The 22,303-nt window shown below is 42.8% G+C and overlaps 1 protein-coding gene across 1 annotated transcript; it reads left to right on the forward strand.

Annotated features, from left to right (window-relative positions):
- Positions 1 to 2,432: 2,432 nt before the first annotated feature.
- LOC148427021 (TSC22 domain family protein 1) lies at positions 2,433 to 18,754 on the forward strand. The gene is made up of 3 exons (XM_088440077.1): positions 2,433 to 5,049; positions 14,429 to 14,480; positions 17,323 to 18,754. Exons 1-3 carry the CDS (start codon positions 3,059 to 3,061, stop codon positions 17,593 to 17,595), a joined length of 2,316 nt encoding a protein of 771 aa, XP_088296203.1. The 5' UTR covers positions 2,433 to 3,058; the 3' UTR covers positions 17,596 to 18,754.
- The last annotated feature ends 3,549 nt before the right edge of the window (positions 18,755 to 22,303 follow it).

The following is a 22,303-nucleotide window of genomic DNA, read 5'->3' on the forward strand; positions in this document are numbered from 1 at the left end:
TACTTGGGACCTGATGAGTACATGGACAAAGATATGTCTTTTTACATTATGTAGTTTCTGAGAAAAAGCATGTCCGCATATGTGGACATTTGTTTTATATTTTAATAAATACATTTACAGCTGAGTAATGATTTGCAAAGCTATATTTGGTGCCTGAAGACAGCAGAATTTACCCTGAGTGCAAAAACCGAACCACAAACATCAACTGTGTCCGAGTGAGCAAAATGATTTTTGCAAAATCAAAGTTTTTATGCCAACTGGGTTTGGTTTGAGTGGCACATATCATCCCCAGACAAGCTCCCATGAATGCAATCATATGCTTATCAATAGAAACACATTCTAGCTGTGCCTCTGAGTTTCAACCTTTCGGAAGGCAGTTCAGAAAAGCCTTAACCCTCCAAGACTGATCATTCTTTCAAAATTGTCAAGACCATCATAATCAATGACCACGATGAATGATTTTCTTGGTCTGAATAATCTGTTATGTGTCAAATTTTCAATTACCAAATTACCATAAAATCTCAGGGTTCTCGTCCAGTATATCATGACTGCAGGGTACAGGACACAAGAAATCAGAACCCAAGCACCAAAAGACATACATTTCAGCAGTTGATGTGTTAAGCGGGTCCGTGCTTCTGTTTCTAGCCAGTCAGAACATTAGAGCAATCAGAGATAAAGTTCCTCAAATCTTTATCAATATACAGTTCTTTGTGGTCCAGTGGGGTCCACCTCTATCATCTACAGTTTTCCCCCTGAAGCTCAAATAGGGCTTGATATGATGTTAGTGCAGATGCCCTTCACCTTTTCCTGGACTTTCATTGATGGCTTTGTATTGGTGTTGTCTGTTCTGGGACGTTGGATGACACATATTTATCCTGCTCTGCCCAAGAGTGAGGCCTGGGAGTGTGTGATCTGACATAGCCATGATCTGAATGATATCCTTCAAATTCATCAATGCGATGTTTATGTCCTGTGGGCTGCGGAACGGGGGTCCTCACACCCACTACTGTCCTCATCACTACTGCTTGGCTTCTGTCATGCGGCCTGATATTCAATATTCCCACACAGGGTCATCTATGTGTGACAAATTGCCCACCTCAGACTTTGCAAATTAACCCTACGAACTCCAAAGCTTGAGAAAAACAAAACAAAACACTGAAGACAAAACAAAAGTTGAGAAAAATGTAATAAAACTCCATCTAGATGTATTTTAAAAAAAAACATTTAAAATCTCCTTGAACTGTTGTAAACTCCACCAAAAACACCCCAAAAAACTATTTCAAAATGAGATTCCACATTTGTGGACTCTCGCAACAAAACAAAAGTCCTCTTGTCCACATATGTGTACATCATGTCTAATAGCATGGCTTCTAACTTTTCTAAAATCTGACTTCAGTAATAAACAGTGAACCCTTATTAGCTGGAATCAGCCATAAAATGTGATTAAATTTTTTACCTGGTGAAGGTTTGTATTGGGAGTGACATTAAATTTTCAACCGTGTTGAAAGCCATCTTAAATCTAACATGTAATGTGTTTTACACTCTTTTCGCCACTACATGACAGTATAATGTCCTCGTAAGTGGATACCAGTTCCCTGTAGCACAAAATATAAGATTGTGGTCGAGACGACTGAAAAAGTGAAGTTCACATATGTGGACGCCCGGTCTTAGGGGGTTCGTGTATTATTACTCATTTGATATTTGGGCACTCTGTTAATTATACAGGGCAGCATGGTAAAAGACTGGTTAGCATGTTCACCTCACAGTTCAGAGGTCACTGGTTTGATTTCGGTTCCTGCCCCCCAGAGTGAAGTTTGCTTGTTTTCCCCCTGCCTACATGGGTTTTGTTTGGGTGCTCTGGTTTCCTCGGGCATTTCCAAAAGCATGGAACATACAAAGGTATATTGGACAGCCCAAATTGCCCTTCGGTGTGTTTTTGAGTCCGAATGTATTTTTTGTATGTGTATACCCCGCAATTGGGTGGCGGAGAGCTGGGTTAAGGCTGCACGCCCACACGACCTTCATGAGAATAAGCGGTCAATATAATGGATCGATGGGTGTTTATACGCAGTAGTATAATCTAATGTTATGTACCCCCAAACAAAAGAAGAAAACAAACGCCTCTTAGCAGTTCTGGTATTTCTGCTGGTTCTCTTTAGGTTCAAATGTATTATATTTTTGGAACAAACTTTTTTTTCAACGCAGATAGAAAATGTTAGCCAAAAAGTATTGAACAAGCTTTTAGCACTGAACCTTGTTTGCTTATCAGTGATGATAACTGCAGATATATCTTTTTTTTAAATTTATTTTACTGCAATAACGCAGTGTCCAGTTCGCGTTTTTTTTAATGACGAGGGTAGACATGCGCATGCGCAAATGCAGTGTTTGGCTTCCCCGTCCTCTCTGAACCTGACAACCCGTTAGCTTAGCTTAGCTTAGCTGCTGCTGCTCACCGGCAGTGATACAGCAAACAAGGACTCGATAGGGCATACGAGTTGCGCACAAGTCCGATTTTTGACACCCACAGCACAGGCGTCATTTGCACATCATTGTCAGTTGATTGCCGGTGGACTGTAAAAATCGCCAAGTTTGTTACGGGGGAAGAGGAGGACGTCCGCGAGTGGAATGGACTCGGCGACCGATTTCATGCGCCATAGGTTGGGCAGCTCAGAAGCTTCGTAGACCACCTGATTGCTGCTAAACTATTTAGGCCAAATCTTCACACTTGCTTTTTCCTCTGTGAGGTAATGCATCTGCATTAAGGTACGATAACCGTGTATAGTGAAGGCAATCCTTCCCGCTGACCTAAAAGGGCTTTAAGGCTAACCGGTGGCTAGAAAAAAATTCAAATCAATCCTTTTATTCGAGCCTGTTTGGTGAAGAGCGTGTAGTCAGCACATCCTGACTGAAAGGGCAGGTCGTTTTGACTTCTACCGATGGGGCTTGAGCATCAGAATCGAGCTAGTATGGAGGCTGTGCATTAGCTAGCAGTTCAGAGTCAAAGCCCTCCATCCCAATTTTAAGGATCCACAAAACTTGAACCCTCCTGGCGGCAGGGATGCACCATCAGGAGTTTTGTGGGGATCCACCTGGTGCCGGGAGCAGGAAAAGTGTGTTTAATTTCCGAAGGGGCAGCGGAAGTGCCCCTGTCGCACCTGCTTCTTCCACTGGTTCTGGAGTTAATGCGCTTGAAGACAGTTCCCCTGCTGGAGCCTCCTCTCCGGGACCCCATCAGCAACCCGCATCCCAAATGCCTGGAGCTCAATTGAAGAAGAAGAGTGGATTCCAGATAACAAGTGTCACCTCCGCTCAGATCAACGTAAGTGGCAGTAACAGTTTGGCTGATGACACAGAGAGCTACGACGACCTGGACGAGTCCCACACCGAGGACCTCTCTTCTTCTGATATGCTGGATGCGTCAGTTTCACGAGCCACGGACACGGGCGTGCCAGAGCGAAGTTCATCGGACGAGACATTAAACAGTCTCCATGGGGTTGACACGCCTGGTCTTGTGTCACCCAATGACCCTCCGTATCCACATTCCAGCCAGGGAACCCAGAAGCATAACGTCATGGTCAATGGGACAATGCACCATCACTATTACCCGCAGCAGCCCAGTCTGCCCCATCAGCATCACTCAGATAGCTTGGGAGGAGGTGAATCATCGTTGCCGGTCTTTTCCCAAGCATCGTTGGCTACCTCCAGCCAGCCGCTTTCCAAAACAGGGGCTAACCAATCTCAGAGGCTACCTGTGTTGGATAGCGGCAAACCCGTGGGGGGGACAACACAACCATCAGCAGCTGTTGTTGGTGAAGCACATCTCCACGGCACTGGGAATTTTCAGAGCGTCTCCTCCGTTGCTCCAGTTCCCTCGTCAGGCCCGCCAGGTTTTGACAACGCTGGTGTAAGTGGACCAACAGCCGCTGTTGGTGGAGGTGCAGGCCAGTCAGCCACCCCCTCCAGTACTCAAACGCAGACTACCACCAGCTCTCGTTTCAGAGTGGTCAAACTGGACACCAACTCTGAGCCCTTCCGCAAAGGAAGATGGACATGTACTGAATATTATGAAAAAGAGATTCCACCTGCAGCAATCTCTGAGGCACCTAAAGCTACAGAGTCCCCTGTGGAGACTGAGTCCAGTAATACGGGAGTAAATCCAGTTCTTCCAGCTGTTCAGCCATCTAACATACAGCAGCCTTATCAGCTGCCGAGCCAGGAGTACACCAGTGCACACGCAATGCAAAGCCCGCCGCAAGCTACGGTTCAAACCAATACCCACACCTACGTGTCACCGCAGGAAGTAGTTGGTGCAGCTCACATGAAGATACTGGGAGTTCCTTGCACTCTCCCTGTAACTGCGCCACAAGTTGGTATGACCCAGCCACCCTCTCACATCTCTCAGCAGTTACCCTATGCCGTGGACCAGCATCAGGCTCAAGCCACAGGAGGTTGTGTCACACATCAGATCGGTGGTCTGCAACCAGACTTTATCCAACCCACTGCTCCGTTCCAAACCCAGGTGCAACCCCCACTGGCTCACGTCAGCGCGTCCGTCTCACCAGGGTCAGCGGTCCCGGCGATGCCACTCGGCAGCCTGGCTCAGCAGTCGCTGAATCAGGGTCACGTGACTTTGTCTTGCGTCGAAACCACTGCCGTGGGCCAGACGCCGTCTCGTCCCAGAGGCCAACTGGCCTCTACGGCTACGGGCCCACCAGCGCAGGGGGGGTCTTACATGCCTTTGACTGCACTTCAAGCTGACCTACAACCCCTTCTCACCCCAAGCGCAGCCCTCTACACGGCACCCCTGACAGGAGGAAGCGCCCTGAAAGCGTCTCAACTGGAAGACGCGCAAAAGCTTTTGTTTCAGCACCAGGGCCTGCTGAGACTCCCCAGGCTCAGTGCCGCTGGAGGTGGAGTGATGGCTGCGGACGCAGGCACCACTGCCAGAAGCCTGGCCAACATGGGGATGTCTGTGGAGGCCAGCGCCCTTGTAGCTGCTGCTGCCGCCGCCGGCTTAAGGACTCAGCATGCTGAAGGAGAGGAGGACAGGTGAGACTATAGCGGCTTGTTCAAAGTGCCTCACGTCAAATCAAATTGTTCTTTTATCACTAACGTACGGCACACGGCAAAAGTTAGGACATACTGTAGTTTCTCATTCAATTTCTTAAAGTAATGAAGGCTGCTCGTTTTCTTTATAGTTAGCCATTTCATTCTTGCCGTTGTACGAATTTAGACAGTTCCTCCATGATACAAATTTTAATGGTTGGCGAATAGGTTTCCTACTGCGTATTAAGCTGATTTCTGCATAACACAATTGATGGTCCACATCCTCATTGAAAGAGTAAGAAATTATTTTTATTTACCCCGGTAAGGCGCACCTGTGAAGAGAAAATAATTTGGGAAAAGCAGTTATCAGAGCAAAGGGTGGTTATTTAAAAAAAAAAAAAAAAAAAAGTTTATAAAACATGTGTTCAGTTATTTCCCACTTTTTTTAATTACATAACTCCTCTTGTGCTCATTCATAGTTTCAAGGCCTTCATCAAGAATCTGCAATGGAAATAGTCGTCACAATAAAGACGAGAATAAGATAAAAGATTTTTCCGACATTTCTGACACAAAGCTCATGTTTTGTTGTTTGTCTTTTGGCTGAGCCCAGTACAAAAAAATCCCACAAAACACAGCCAAACAAATGTGATGTGACTAATAGCATTTCCAGCTGTATTTTGATTTACAAGTTTGATCCGCTCCGTGATTTAAACTCGTAACTCGTGAATCGGAAAATGTGTCACCGTACAGCACGTTGCTTCCAGATTTCCAAACTAAGCAAAATGAGCGGGTGAGAATTCAAATTGTGCATTGATGCAACAATCTACAATTATATTCTACAGATTAGCAGATACTTTTTTTTTTTTTAAGTCTGAAGTTCTAATATTAGTTAGCATAAGTTGTCCTTGCCAGCCGGCTGCATTATAGATGCTTTGACATTTTGTGCACACGTTTTACAGTATTTAAGTTTGAATACAAAGGAAAACTGCTCAATATGTCCCAATGGTGGTATTCACTGTCTTAAGCAAACAGCAAAATGGCTAGATCATCAAGGTGTGTGTCTCAAAGGCTGCATTTTACGTTTTTTTCTGCCTTTTCATGTCTTCCTTCATTATCTACACCTTTTGGTTTCCTCTCAAGGATGAGCAGTTAGGAGTTCATGCGTTTATGGATTTGTGTTTGTTGTTAATGAGTCATTTTGTCACGGGCTAAGATTTGTGCCCAGATGCAAACAAATGGGCATGTCTGTTGCCCATTTGCCACTTTTTTGGTGAAGACTTGATGCGATGTTTTTGAACAGTGGCCATGTTCGAGTTCAGGAGCCACCGGTTGTTTACGTCACACTGCACTTTTTGAGGCCTCAAACACAACTGTGTTAAAACCAGGTTTTTTGTGTGTGTGTGTGTGTGTGTATTTGCAAGCATCTTGGCACAGATATGTTACCTTCCATGTAGTCCTCAAAATCTGTTGGTAGGAACATGAGTCTGCGGCTGCTAATATTTTTCCAGCTTTTGAAAAACTGCAGCATCACATTATGATACGTCGCCGGGCACATGCATAGCCAAGTGCACAGGAGTCAAACTCAAGGCCAGGGGGGCAGATCCAGTCTGCCACTTCATTTTATGTGGCCTTCCAAATTCTCATTTGACTTCAAGTTTCTGGCCAAAAAAACAAACTTGCACGTCGCCTTTCATTTTTAAAATTTTGAGGGGGAAAGGGCTTTTTTTTTCTTCCCCAAAACCAGCTATGTGTGTGCCGAACACACTTCAATTTTATTTGATTCACAGTTCATTCGGTCCCTCCGACAGACGATAACTACAATGTGACCCGCGATAAAAATGAATTTGACACCCAGCCTCCTTGATCAGGGTGGCAAACTCAAGGCCCAGGGGCCAAATCCAGCCCACTACATCATTTTATGTGGCCCGCAAAATGCTGATTTGACTCCGTTTCTGGCCAAAACAACAAACAGATTTGAACAGATTTTGCAATCCTCTGATTTGAAAACTAGTTAAGTGTGTGATGAACACACTTCAAAGGTATTTGATTTGCAGTCATTCCGGCCCTTTGACAGAAATTATAACTACAAAATGGCCTACAATAAAAATTAATTTGACAACCCTGTTCTTGCGCAACACTTTTAATCCTACAACATCAATAGAGTAACACAAAAGGTGTTTCACAGCAAGTCATGCGTGTTGCTAAGTGTCATAGTTTGCCTCTCTCTTTATTAGCAGCTATCAACCATGAAAGTTTAGTTTCACATAAAAACATGTGGATAAAACCCGTTTGCATGAGTTGCTCTCTGTCACAATTGTCTTTTTTTGTTTGTTTTGTTTTTACAGCATGGTTTGGGTTGCACTCAATCCGTTCATTTGGGTGGGACAGTTCTTACTCAGTCATTGCACCGTTTGTTGTCTATTTTGTCTTTAAGCACAATCATGTAAGACATGTATGTCTTGTGGATCATACTAAACAAACATCTTTTTTTGTTTTGTTTTTGTGTGAGTTTAATGGTGCTTTTTGACATGAATCACTTAAATGTGAGGTGTGGTACCGAGGAGTGATGACATCATCGTCATGCTCCACTTTCTGAGAGGCTGTGTTGGGAATCATTCATTCATGCACGGGACTCTAATCATATTTTTCTGTATCGCGAACTGCATGTTTTTGTCATCAGACATATGAAAACAGTGTTGGAGCACGACACAGGCATCATTTTTGTTGATGCTGTGCTAATTGCTAAATACTGGATCAATGCCAGCTAATGGACCTTTCATAGTAAATGTTGTACACTTTCATCAGTTTTAGCAGGGGTGTCCAAACCCAGTCCTCAAGAGCTGCTATTTTTATATATATATATATATATATATATATATATATATATATATATATATATATATATATATATATATATATTCGTCATCTAAGACACCGGATTCAAATGATGAGGATCATTATCAGGCTTCTGCTGAGGTTGTTGATGAGCTGATCATTTGAGTCAGGTGTGTTGGAGGACAGAAACAAATAAGTCGCCCTCGATAACCAAGTGAGTTTTAATAACATTGTTTTAAGCCGAATTTTTTCGACAAAATGAGTGTTATTATACCTTGCATTAACTCTGTTAAACAAGGTTTTCATGCAAAAAAAAAAGAACTGCAAAAGAAAACCATTCTTTTTTTAATACGTGTGCAACACATTGCTTCTGACCATTCACTTCTTTAGGATGCATTGTACGGTACATAAATGGCATCGAATAGAGGATACGTGATACTCACTAAGCATTATAATCGCCATAATATAGTCGACACAGCCATAATACTCCCAGGATTCGCCACAGAGTGGCACTGTTCCCCCCTTTAAATTTTCTACTGTGGTCAGCGAGCGCTTTATACCAATGGTTCTCAACCTTTTTTCAGTGATGTACCCCCTGTGAAATATTTTTGAATCCAAGAAAAACATGCTATCAGTGCCTGATTTAGAACCTTTAAGATAACTAACGCAAAACCTTAGAACCTTTCTAATTTAATTTGTATTCGTCGACAACAAAACCCCCCAACAAAATGAGACCTCTAATGGAACATAGAAGAGATCTGTTATCAAAAAGAAATAACTTAATTATTAATAAATATTCGTCCACAAAAATTAACCAGCAAGAGGTGGCACGTCACAAGTTGGGTCACACCATTCTAGCGTGAGAGAGAATCTGGCTTTTTAATGAAATTGAATAACCTACCGAACATAAGATAAGTTTTATGAACTTTTTTTTTTTTTTACTGATACATTGAACTACTTCTATAATTATTCATATTTATTAAGCATTTGTTTTTTTTGTTTTATTTAAAATCTCAAGTACCCCCTGGAGTTCATTCAAGGGGTACTCCTACCCCCATTTGAGAACCATGCTTTATACAATAATCTTGACGTGTTTTCCGAGTCGCTGACCTAAATGTGTTTTCTCACCAGTGGGGCGGGGTGGATTACTGCACGCAATGAGTGAAGCAATAAAATAAGAATCGGGCTGTTTTGAATGGGATTCTACCTTACTGTCAGATTAGTGCTGATTGAGTATTTTGCTCATACTCGGGGAGACGTTTTATCCTTAAATGGGCCCTTCGTTATGTGTACCAAGAAAATCCAGCGTTCCGTCTTTTCGTTGGACTTGCGGTGTAACCCAAATGTGGCGAGAAAGAAGAAACTTCTGTTTGCACTCGAGGTTCAAGTCCACAACCCTTGCCAAGACGCAGACTAAACAGAGATAAGCAATAACCCAAAACTCTTAACATCTCTCATGGGAGTCTCTGGGGTAAGCCAATCATCTTCAGGCCGGCACGCAATGCCTTACATAACCAGCCCATTGCCATATGGTCCACAAGAGGAGACAGAATGAAGTCTCAACAGTTTTGCTCCATAAATGTCACAATGCAGTGATTTCAGATTTTAACAACTGCAAACATTTGTTTGGAGCACGGGGTGTCAAACGTACAGCCCGTGGGCCGAGGAGGTTTTGTAGTCCACCCCGCAAGATTGTTTTGCGTAGCAGAAAATAAATAAATAGATAAAAATGAATAGGACCGAACCCATTAGTCTGCTGTCTATAATACTGTAATGAGCTTGTGTGGTTAGGGGTTCACTCAGTCGTGGTTCTATCTGTTCGGTTTTATTGATAGAAATGAAATCTAAAGATACTGAGCTGCTGTCATCAGCAACTCACGCTCGGTCTCCATATCAACTGACACTTTCAGTCCTCCTCCGCAGGTTTCCCCGTGCCTGACAATTATGTAAATGTCAGACACAGCTCTCAGTACGATGGTGCGGTTCAGCACCTTTGCAAACCTCATCTACAAAAATAAATAGTAAATGAATATGCTTGATGTTATCGTTTGAAAAGGCAACATTTTAAATGTACTGGGTATCGCTTCGTTGTCGAAGTGGTCGTTGGATTTGCCGTTTCATTGGTCATTATCTCTTACCGCTTGAGGACACGTGAAGGGAAACAAGCCAATCAAAGCAGAGCTTTTGCAAAAAGAGGGTGGAAGATGTGGGCATTCGTAAAAGAAGGAAACTGGAAATCCAGGTGGTACATGGCCGCCAGCATCATTTCCATTGTTGTTGTCCAACGTTTTACCCTGAGCTTGAGCTATATATGGGTCAGTCTTTTATAGAGGTTTGGACTGATGGGCCTGGAATGAAAGCATCCCATCTGGGCTTCCTCTGAAGTCACAGCATCAAGGTCTCACAGGATTGGTTGAGACCATGCCTCAGTGCCATCAGCGATTGGCTGAAAGTAGACCTACTGTATCTCCACATTAGCAAGATCCCCCTTATAGCCTTTTGTTTTGAAGTGTGTTCTTGTGAAATAAGATTTTTTTTTTTTTAAATTATGAATAAAATACTTAGAAAAAAAATGAAACAGTACATTAAACAGTACTGTTTGTAGTGCGCAGGGACAGTTCTGTTGTAAATAATGAAAAAAAAATGCAAAGTGTCTCACGAAAAAGAATTTAGTAGGGAATTATCATTTCACTCTACGTTGATTCTTGCCTACTTTGCTGCAATATTTAGTGACAAGCCTGAGCAATTCTTTGTCCAGTTGATCTGTTTTATTTGTTGCTTTAATTACATTTCACATAACAAAAATGAAGTCTTTTCCTTGGGTTTATCAGGCATCACCCCCCCCCCCCCCCACCCACCCACCCACCCACACACACACACACACACATACACACTAATTGAGAAGAACTGCAATTTAATGCATAAATATTTGCAACATTTGTTAGAATTTTGTTTTACTGCTCAGGACGCTGACTCCTCCTCAGCCTGTGTTTGAGTGTCTACTCGCATGGAGATGCACGTGAGGCCAGTGGAGCCCCTTGCCGTGTGTGTGTAGGGCAAGTGTGTGTGCACTGATTCAAAGTGACAGCACAGCTAGTGGTGCGCCTACTACAACTTAAATATTTCCTTAAGTGTGGACACACTCTTCCTCGTTTTGGAAGACACTGGAAACAGGGTGCATGTTAAGATGTAAAGGGGTGAAGATCTGGAAAGTCCGCCCTCAGTGCACTTTCCACCAAAAATCACAAAGCATTGAGGAGTTAGGGCGTAGGCTTGCACCCCAAGTCCCAAAAACATCTCAAGAGGATGGTGGAGAGTATGAAACATTGGGAGTGGCTCGTAGGCGACGTTGCGCGTGCTAACATGGTATGTGGTCAGGAAGGGCTCATCCCATTGGATGGATTGTCCTAATCTCTACTGACAGTTTACATAACAACAGAAGGGGAGGTGAAGTGAGTCCTATTGGAGTGACGTCACAGTCCAACCTCTTAGAGCTTCTCGCCACGCTACCAATCTTCGATTCAGGCACACGGGCGCCGCAGGGGGCAAGCGTTGTCGTCGACACGCGCGCCCGCTCCCTTCCCCGTCCTCCTCCGCTCCATCCCGGGACTCCGGTGTTGGTCAGACTCCCTCCCCCAATGTGAATCACTGAGGGAGTTTGGTGGTCGGGTCTGGAGGACGGTGGAGGCGCAGTGGTGTTGGTGCTCGTTTTGGGTTAGGGCGGCGGGTTTGGGCCTACCGCATGGACATAGTTTTTGTTTTTACTGTGAGCATCAATGAGAGAGAAGGGGCTGGTCGGGGGCGGAGGAGCGCATGGTCGCGACGCCATGGCGGTGAAGCTTCTTTTCTGGGAGCTGGAGAAGCATCTGAAGAGGTAACGATGGAGTCCCTTTGTTGTGTGCTTGGTGGTCTTCAATTGTAATTATGCCGGGTGGTCTTTTAAATTCCGCTCACTGCTGTAATGTATCAGAACAACTTCTGAGCAAATGCAGACCCTGACCTATGTATCTAATGTTCTCAATTTTGCATGTGCAAGCTTAGCGCCATCTTGGCTCACTGACTGACACAGATGAACATCATGTTCCAGCTCACATGTTAGCGTCGCTGTTGCTCTGCCCACTAGTGGGCTTCAGTGGCCCAACAAAGCATGTCACAATATATTGTGACCCTTCGCCTACTCATGGTTTGCTATTTAGGAATTCACGTTTGCATTATTATTATTTTTTTTTTTTAATCATCACCAACTCTTTCCGTAAATCACTCACTTATCCCTTTAACTCATTCGATGCCAGCGACACATTTTCACTTTTTATTTATTTATTTTTTTTAATAAGAGTCCGGACATGAAATCCCAAATACCTAAGTATTAAATTGATACTTAAGTATATGGGATTGGGTGTCTGGACTCTTAAAAAAAATGTGAAAATACGTCCCAGGCATTGAATGAGTAAATGTGTGTGTGTGTGTTTTTAGATCATTGCAATGCCCTAAAAGTACCACAGGATGACAAGAAAAATCTGCTCAACAGAAAAAAGTAGTCATTGGCGACAAGAACAACTGTTCTAATGTCTTTGTATATTGGGGAGGAGCTTAGTTTAGCCCGTGTTGTTGGCAGAAGTTACAGAGAGCCTAAGAGACACGGAGAATAGTTTTTACTGACTCATTATCCATAAGCCATTTATTTATCATGTTAATATAAAATGTGTTTGAAAGGATATTGAAGTGTTTTGGAACCGTAGTTTGTCAGTTAGGCATTTATTTCAAAAGAATAGTGACAGTGTAAATGATGCTTTTTCTCTACTCGTGGAAGGGCCCAGGTTCTCTCCTCTGTGAATAAGTATTTATGGTATATGTTAAAAAGCCCCTTCATACCCTTAACATTTTGTGCCTCTTCAAACATCAGCGTCTTGAACCTGGCTGCGGAAGGCAAAGGCAATTTCAATGAAAGAGTACATTTCGGAGGATTTGTTGGCCGTGTGAGAGAGAAGGGGAGGGCGAAAAGCTTCCTTGTCTTTGTTCTTTCAGCCAATCTAAGGTGTGGGTGAGCACTTCATTGGTGAAATGCGCAGATTAAATCCATATCTTTGAATACAAGATTGGTTAACGTTGGTGATTTATATGTATAATACATATTAATGTGTGTCTATAAAATTCAGTTACCCTGGTTTTGACTTAAGCACGCTCCAACTCATGAGTTTCTTTTTACTGCATGTGAGTCATTGCTTGGTCAATTTGACCGTGTTGTCACGGGCCAACACTTGAGATTTGAGCCGGTCATTTCTTTACGCTATAATTTTATTTTATGTTTGCAACAGGGCGGCTCGTGGAGCAGTGGTTAGCACGTCCTCATCACAGTTAAGGGACCTGAGTTTGAATTCGGCTGGCTTCGTTTTCTTATGTGGAGTTTGCGTGTTCTCCCCGAGCCCCAAAAATAACATGCATGGCAGGTGTATTGGACATACAAAATTGTCCTGAGGTATGATTGGATGTCTGAATGATTGTTTGTCTCTGTGTGCTGTGCGATTGACTGGCAACCAGCCTGGGGAGTCTACTTGCCTGAAGTCAGCTGGGATAGGTTCCAGCAAACCTGCGACCCTTGTGAGTTTAAGCTGCTATAGAAAATGGATGGATGGATGTTTGCAACACAGCCTTCATTTTCAGATTTTTAATGCGAAAGCAAAAATGTTGTTTTTTTGGGGGGGGGGGGGGGATCAGGATTTGAACAATTACTTTTCATTTTAGTTGGGGGAAAGTTTGATTTTGATTCATGCAATTACATTATGAGCATAAATGACCAACAGGTAGTGGCATTTGCTTCAAACGCCTCATGTTTTTAAAACTTGCATACATGTTTTTGAACAAAACACAGTTTGCTTCAACAAATGGGCTGCGATTTGTACTATTATGAGTGTGTGTTTTTTTTTTCTCCGTAAATAATCCAGTGTAGAATAAAGCAGATCGCCTCGGCATTGATTCTTCTTTCCGACAAATCGTGGCCGTCGTGGTGCTATGCAAATGAGCCTCGCTTTGAGCCAATCGGGCGGCTCCTGGCGCTGTTGGTCCGCATGCGTCTCGCAGCCAGGCAGCCCCCCCCCCCCCCCCCCCTCCTTCGCCGCCTCAGTCTTTGTGCTTAGTCTCGGCGGCTGCAGAACTGCAGAATGCGCTTCTGTTTCACGTTCGCACCGCCGGACGTCCTGTGAGCCGATTTGATGGACGGAATAGCATGAATTCACAGTGTTACACGGTGGCGATGGATCTTGGCGTTTGCCAACTCCGGAATTTCTCCATCTCGTTTCTGTCCTCCGTACTCGGCAAGGAGAGCGCGTCGGTCAGGCTTGACAGGAGGTAAAAAGAAAAAAAGAAAACAAATCTTTTGAGCGGAAATAGAATAGGACTTTCACACTGCCTATGCTTTTTGTGCTCTGGTTTCATCTGCATGTTTTGCCATTTTTGCCGCTTTTACCCGCCGCAACGATCGGTGCGTCTTACGTCATACAGGCGCCCTACAGACCAGCAAATTGACGATTTGTTTTGAATTGTGTTTCAGCTCTTCGGGTGCAAGCGTCGTGGCCATTGACAACAAGATCGAGCAGGCGATGGTAAGTTGTTGTCCTCATCCGCACCATTAACTCGCTCGTATGTGCTGCCACTGGCGTTACGTAACGTCGAGGCAGGTCCGGCCATTTGTGTTCTAGTCGCGTTCTGCACGATATGACTCGGATCAACTACGCGGGTAGATGATTTAATTTTGGACAAAACTAGCCCCTTAAATTCGGAAGTTATGGAGTAAGGAAGGACATTCAAAGGAATAAAAGCTGGGCCTTCATTGAGGAATGTCTTCCAAAAAAAAACAAACAAAGGAGGAATAAGATTCCGGCCATGCACTGTCAGGATTTGGACAGATGATGTGGGCCAAGATGAGGTTCACACGCTATGTCCCCACCTCCCATCCCCATCGTTTCCTCTTCAGCAGCATGTTGCTAGGCAGGCAGCAGCCTCTCATCCTTTCAGTATAAATAACTCCGCCAGCGATTGGCTCCTCCCACTCAGAGTGGGGACATTTTGTTCCGTGGCTGCACAAAGAGGAAGGGATGCTCAGATTATAACTCGTTAATCCCCGTTCGGCCCTCATCGTCATTGTCATCCTCATTTTAGTGGTGTTTAAACTTCAAGTGTCCTGTGTCCTTGGCCTGTATGTCCGTGTCATGGGTCTGGAAAAGGGCAGATTGATTCTTTGTTGACAATCTAAATGTAATTCAAATAAATATACCATATTTTAGGATCATCAAAATTCATGCAAGCGTACTTGGATATGAAGAGCCTAGATGTTGACTGGAGAAAATCTGGAGGGAAAATGTGCTGGAGAAGAGCTCTTTTACTTATAATGTTGCGCACTTTTTAACATTTCGAGTGTCTGCGCAAATCAACATTCATGCTTTGGCTTTTTTCAGTGAAAGAATTGATTATTTAGGAAACTATTCCAAACTTGATTGTTTTTACTTACAACTCAACCTGTTAAAAAGTCACACTTTCGTAATTGTAAGATCTATTTAGCACGGTTGAATTCTGACCTCCAAAAAGTTTTAATTTATGCTTGAACAGCCTCTGACCCTCACCACACACGCAAACTCACACCTTATTGGTGTGGAATCTGCAAGTAGAGTCCCCAGATGCCACTAGAGTTTATATTTTGTTATTAGTTTAGAAATTGTGAACAGATTGTCATCCCAAAACTGATTAAGCAGGAAAGGCTCTTTTTCCCCTCTATGAGACAAGACTGTTGAAACTATTCTCCTGATTTCAAGATCATTTGCCCTAAGATGGCACAAAAACAATATTTTGTATTTTGAAGGCATGAGAATAGCACACCTTTTGGCTAAATTTGGAGTTTCAAAACCAAAACTCCAGGGGATAAAGATTGGATTCCATTAAAAAAAGAAAAAATGGGGCGGGCGCTGTGACAGATTCAAATGTCACTCTGTATGGTATGCTCTGTATCTAATGTAATAAAGCTCTCGTCGGGACCTCCATTTTGTAGGCGCTGCAGAAAGTGTAAATTTTTGCCAAGTGTCGTGGAAACAGCAAGAGTTGCAACGTGCGGCTTTATTTGAGCTAACTTTGCCAGCATCTCGCCTGGAGGCTAAATGTCGCGTTGTTAAATATTGTCTGGAAGGAAATTCGCTCGTCTTTCTGCGCTATATGCCGTGCTGAAAGTTTATGTGAATCTTGGTGATCTGATGAGAAAATATTTTGTTGTCGTCATATTTCCATAATAGCGTGCGTGCATGTGTGGTAACCTGCCGCTGCAAACATTGCTTTCATAAACTCAATTTCAGCTTCTTTTTTTTTTTTAATGTGAGATGAGCATCTGATCTCATCATCATGATAAAAATCATTTCACCCATTTGAAGCCATCTCGCTCTTTGTCTTTCTTTAAATGTAATGCGATATGCTGTAAATATCCAGTTCAAAAGATTTTTGCTAGTTTTGGTCAATCACAAACGCTAACCACCTCAACCACCCCCAAGTAAAAAAGCATCCAACCTGTGAACATATTTTAAGGTCATTGTTTTTGTTTTGTTTTTTTGGAATGATTGAATGGGAATGAAAATGTATGTCACATGCAATCAAAAATGTGTATTACACAATTGGATTTTTTTTTTTTTTTGGGTCAAAGCCCCTGAACTCATCTGAAACTTCCTGCAGCCTGAAATTTTAGCACTTCAAACAAAACAAAATCATGGTAGCTTTGTGAAATCTGGCTGCATTATCCTTTTTTTTTCTCCGATTGTTTTCTGTGCGGGTGGATCGGCGGAGCAGCGATTAAGTCGTTCGCCTCATAGTTCAGGGACCCGAGTTCAAATCCACCTCGCTCCGGCACTCCTGCGCGGAGTTTGCATGTTCTCCCCGAGTCCACGTGGGTGTTCTCGTGCATGGCAGCTGTATTGGACATACTAAATTGTCCTTTAGTGTGAATGGTTGCTTGTCTCTGTGTGCCTTGCAACTGGCTGGCAACCAGTTCATGGTTTTCCCAGCCTACTGCCCCGAGTCAGCTGGGATAAGTAGCTATAGAATAATGGAGAGATGGATGTTGACAGTGTAATATATTCCTGCTTAGGAGCCAGCCTCCAATTGTGTGTATTCCTGGTTTAGTTCCAAATTGTCCCATTAATTTCATGAAGAGAATTTTCATTGGTGTTTTGCTTATGTTACATCATTTGTTGATTTTTAGATCTACTTTTATTTTCATGCCACCCATGCATCCATACCTCTTACCCTCAATGTCATTGACATTTCTCAAATTCTTGCGTCAATTCAGTGTGTATTGTGAACCTAAACTTTGAATGAATTCGTACTGAAGTTTACAAAAAAAGATGTACTGTAATTTCACTTTGCTGGAAAAAGCTATTTTTAAAGGGTCCCCCTCCCTCCTTACCGCAGGACCTGGTGAAGAGTCACCTGATGTATGCCGTGCGTGAAGAGGTGGAGGTGCTTAAGGAGCAAATCAAGGAGCTGATGGAACGCAATAGTCAACTGGAGCAAGAGAACAACCTTCTGAAGACCCTGGCCAGCCCCGAGCAGATGGCTCAGTTCCAGGCCCAAGTCCAGACAGGCAGCTCCCCCACCGCCGCTGGCCTGCAGCCTCAGGTCCCAGGCTCGGTCGGAACCGCGCAAGCCCTCCCTTCTGCGCAGAACTCGGGCCCGTCTGCGTGAAGAGGAACGATCCTCCGTACTGTGATTCCCCCCTCTCCGCCTCAACTATGCTACCATCTCAAGGATTCCCTTCAAGTTTTTGTTGCACTTTTAATTTATTCTTCCTATTCTTGTGACTTTTACCTGCTTAGACAATCATAGTTGTCATGGCGATAGGCGGGCAAAAGCAAGCACGAAGCGGGCGTGAATGAAGTCCGCAGGCAGTCTGTGTCAAACATGTGCCAATGTGATCCCTCCACCTCAATCCAGCGCACACATTCCACGTTTTCCTTCTCCACATGCACATGTCGCTGCTAACGCTAGATGAACTTTAACGGAGGACTTTTGCACCCCATTTCATTTCTAGTCGGGACACTCTGAGTGGAGGGCGGGTCCAAGAGAAACCTCGCATTTCACTGCGAGGGCTCGGTGTTGTCCTATCGCGTCACGTTTCCGTCCCCACCTTCAACGTACCCTCCCCTACTGGAAGAGGAGTTAAATATTTATGCAGGGAATATGTTGTTGTTTTTTTTTTTTAAAGGGTAAACTGGGGAAGGGTTAGGATTTATTTTGTTTGCCCTTGTTGATGTATTTTAGATGTCCTACTGATGTATATGAGTTAATGGAGAGGAATAGGATAAAACTGTTTGTAGGTTTGTACAGATTCAAACATTTCCAAGTCTGCAAAGTGCCTGGTTTGTAACCATAGATACATATATAATCTCTCTTCAGTTGTTTTATTCATATAAATGTATTTGTATGTATATATCTATGGTTTGCCAGGTTGTGAAGTACCTTTGATGACAGCACTCAGGATGGGACCAGATGAGGATCATTTACTTCCACGCTGAATGCTGTCTCTCCTGCTGTGACTGTCTCATCACTTTGCTCACGCAAAACAATACGGACAGTTTCTATTCTGGGATAATTGTCACGTTTTGTTGAAGTGATAAGAATTCTTTAGTTTTTGATTTTTTTTTTTTAAGTATTTTTGTGCAGCATCTGTGTTGCTGCCTGGACACTCAGAGGACACACACATACACACACCTGGCAAATGGAGGGACATCTCTTAGAAAGTATGTCAGTGTTTTGTGCATGTTCCTCAGCCCATCACAAATGTGACGTTACAATTTGCACTAGACTGTTGCACCTCAAATAAAAGTGAAAACAAAGAAAAAAATGGACTTGTTTTGTTCTTAATGCTTATACTGTATTTATTCTGCCCCCCCAGCGATAAATGAAAAACCACGTATTAGCATAATCACCCCTCCAACGGAATTTTTATGCATGTGTATGTGGGTACTTGTTTTTTAAATGTGAAAACTATTTACACATATTTAAGACAAGTATCAACTACAGTACACATATTTACTTAAATCTTAAAATATTAAACCTTATACAGTAACTGTAGTGTTATCCCTTCCCATCCATTTGGCTGTAGTCTCACAGAGAGCCTTCGGAAGTCTAGAGTGAAGCGTGTATGAAGTCAGTGAATCCGATCAAACGTGATAACAATCAGAGTTTGCACTTGAAATTCCAATTTATTACAAAATAATTTTAGGTAAGAGATTTACAACGCAGAAGCCTATTTCCTTCTCTCCCCTACTTATATCAGTGTGTGTGTGTGTGTGTGTGTGTGTGTGTGTGTGGGTTTCATGAGGGGGATGGGCACTCCTACAAGACGCATGATTGGTCGTGCTGGGAGTCATCGACCAATGACGGCAGGAGTTGCAATCCCTCCCACTTGTTAAGTACACACATGAAACACACACGCTGTTAGATAGACACAAGGGAGAGGAGGAAAGAGGCTTCATTGGAGTGTTGTAAATCTCTTAACGAGATTTATTTTGTAATGAATTGAAATTGCAAGTGTAAACTCTGATTATTATTGTGTTTGCTCAGCTACAAGATTCACTCCAATTAGACTTGCGGGTGCCACTAATTTAACCGCGGCTCTCCGTGGGACTACAGACAGAAGTGTGTATCTGTGTTTTTTATGTTAGCTAAATGTCTTTGTTACAGTTATGTATGTATACTATTGTATGTATTTAGAGCTATAGAATGGCGGCATGCAAAGGTACAGCGGTTCTTATGTCTTCAAATCCCCTATTTCATCGTACAGCAATACAATGACAATAAAAGTACTGCGTTGTATTATACTGCCACTGATGCAGGAACAAGCCCCCGTACACTTTACTTGTGCTGTCAAGTGTCCACCCCCTCTTGTTCATTGTCACGTGGACATGCATGTTTATCATATAATTTCCTGAATGAGGCGCGCTTTGGCACATGATGACTAAGTTCTTACACACACACACACACAAATATATATATATATATATATATATATATATATATATATATATATATATATATATATATATATATATATATATATATATACACACACACACACCATTTGCACACATTCACTATACATGAATGACAGTAATTGCCAAGCGCATGCTGCTAGGTCCACTATGATGACGCCAGAAACCTTCTCATTGAGAGTTGAGTTCTCACATGGGTCAAACTCAAGGCCCGGGGGGCAGATCTGGGCCACCACAACATTTTATGTGGCCCGCGAAATGCAAATAAAGTTACTGGCTAAAATGCCAATTTTGCAAGTTGTTTTCAACTTTTTCAAATTTTTGATGAACATTTTGTTTTAGATGCTCCTTTTGAGCAGTTTTTACTGGCCTCTGATTTCAAAACTAGGTAATAATGGCCCTCTGACAGAAACTATAACTACAATGTGACCCATGACAAAATTGAGTTTGACACCCAATGGTATACAGTAATAGCAGTGACATAAATTGTACTTACCGAGCTCCCACTAATGTTAATATTGATGTTTGTTTGCGCAGTGGTTGTTGTGTTGTTGAAACATAAGCTCTTCATATGTGTATAGCAAAGGTGTCAAGATGTAACCTTCAATTTTTAATTAGAAAGCTGCTGTGGCAAAAAGTGAGGTCACCACTAAATTCCAGTTCCAAATCAAGTCAATGTCGGTCATATTGGTAGTATTTGTGTTAATAAGCTGTACTAATATATAGAAATACATAATTAAACAAAATTAGCATGAAGTGTAATTTTTGTCAGTGAGCTAACCAGCGATGTTAGCAGTAAACAGTTGGTCTTTGTGAACAGGTTTCGGTCTAGGAATAAATGCGGTGTGTCGGGGTGACAAATTCTAATATCTGGTAACCGATATGCTGTTCTGATGGGGCTACCCTCGGACAGACTGTGACCCTCTTTTCACAGGTTGGCCTAATCCGCTGCAAGGATCAGACGGAGGGGCTCGAGCTCTCCTGTCCAGATGGCACTTTTGTAAATCCCATTTCATTGACAAAGAGTGTGTTGCAATTGTTAGGTATAGGGCGTACTGAGGTGTAGAATCACACGGTGATTATCAGCTGCTAATTCTTGAAAAGCAAATAACATGGGGTGGCTGTATCAAATACTTTATTGGAGTGTGTCTGCTACATAGTGGAGGGACAGACAGCAGCCCGGAACGGCAAGTCAGTATTACCACAAAACTTTCAGGCTTCAACCAGATTACTAGAAGGTAAATGTCAAAACCTAATATAATAGTTGAACGTTATTTTGAGTCATTAGAAGCACATCACACGGTGACGGGGCGTGCGCTGACTGCTATTTAACATAGGTTTGAATGCGAATGGTTCATTCTGAACGCAGCCTGATCCCAGTTACGAGAGGGTGTGTACACTTGTGCAACCGCTTTGTTTTTGGTGACTTTTTACTTTGCATCTTTAAAAGGTTTTGTTTCAGTTGATTTGTACAAGCTATGGCTCAGTAGAGGATAGCTGTGTCCGTTGCATTTTCATTTCTTTGTTATTTAAGGCTGACTACTTTGTATTTTGGATTGAAACGTTCAATGTATTAATCCAAAACAATAACAAACCTATTTTTGGAATATGGGGCGGAATCCCAGAGTACCTGGAGACAGCATAAACAACCAGGGGAAGTCGAAAAAATAGAGAAAATAGAAAATAAAGAACCTCCGACATTTTACACCCCACTTTGAAAAGGAGTCAGATTATTGGAGATTAGCACCCACCAACCATCTTGTCCGTCACTTCTCCTCTGAGCGTCGATTCATTTTGATTCCTATTCCGGGGTCTCCGATTGGATTCGTAATCCGTTTTCGATTCAAAAAATGTTTCGATTCAAAACGATACGATTCGATTCAATTCAAAATGAATTTTGCCTCAATCTGTAGATGTGCAAAAAACCATCACACTATATCTCAGTCTAGGTTTATATGAACACAATACTGTTTATTTTTCCTGGAGCACGAACTCACGCTCACGCTTTAGTGATACGGGTTGGTTGTAAAGTTTTTGCGTAAACCCATCATACGATTGGGCTTTTTCATGCATCGCACGCTTCTTTTTTACTCATCAGCACTGCGAGTCGGCAAATTAGCAATGACTCAAACAATTATGGTTGTTATAAGAAAGAACTCTGGAGGCTTTCTTTTTGTTGATTAAAGGGTAAGGGTTGACATAAAAGGAGCAGTGGGAACAATTAACTCTGATGGTTAGGCTTAGTTAACCTGAGCTGCGCGCATTCAGAAAATCCCGCTGACACGCGTTATGGGCCCGAAAGACATGCCCAACCCTGTCCCCTGTTGTGAATGCACAGAATCCTCCCTCTGTCAATTTTTCTCGAAAAACTGAAACTACCAAAACGTGAGGTAACATGT

This window comes from Hippichthys cyanospilos, chromosome 2 (assembly GCF_059441005.1).
Source record: "Hippichthys cyanospilos isolate Australia breed blue-spotted pipefish chromosome 2, RoL_Hcya_1.0, whole genome shotgun sequence".
Taxonomy (NCBI): domain Eukaryota; kingdom Metazoa; phylum Chordata; class Actinopteri; order Syngnathiformes; family Syngnathidae; genus Hippichthys; species Hippichthys cyanospilos.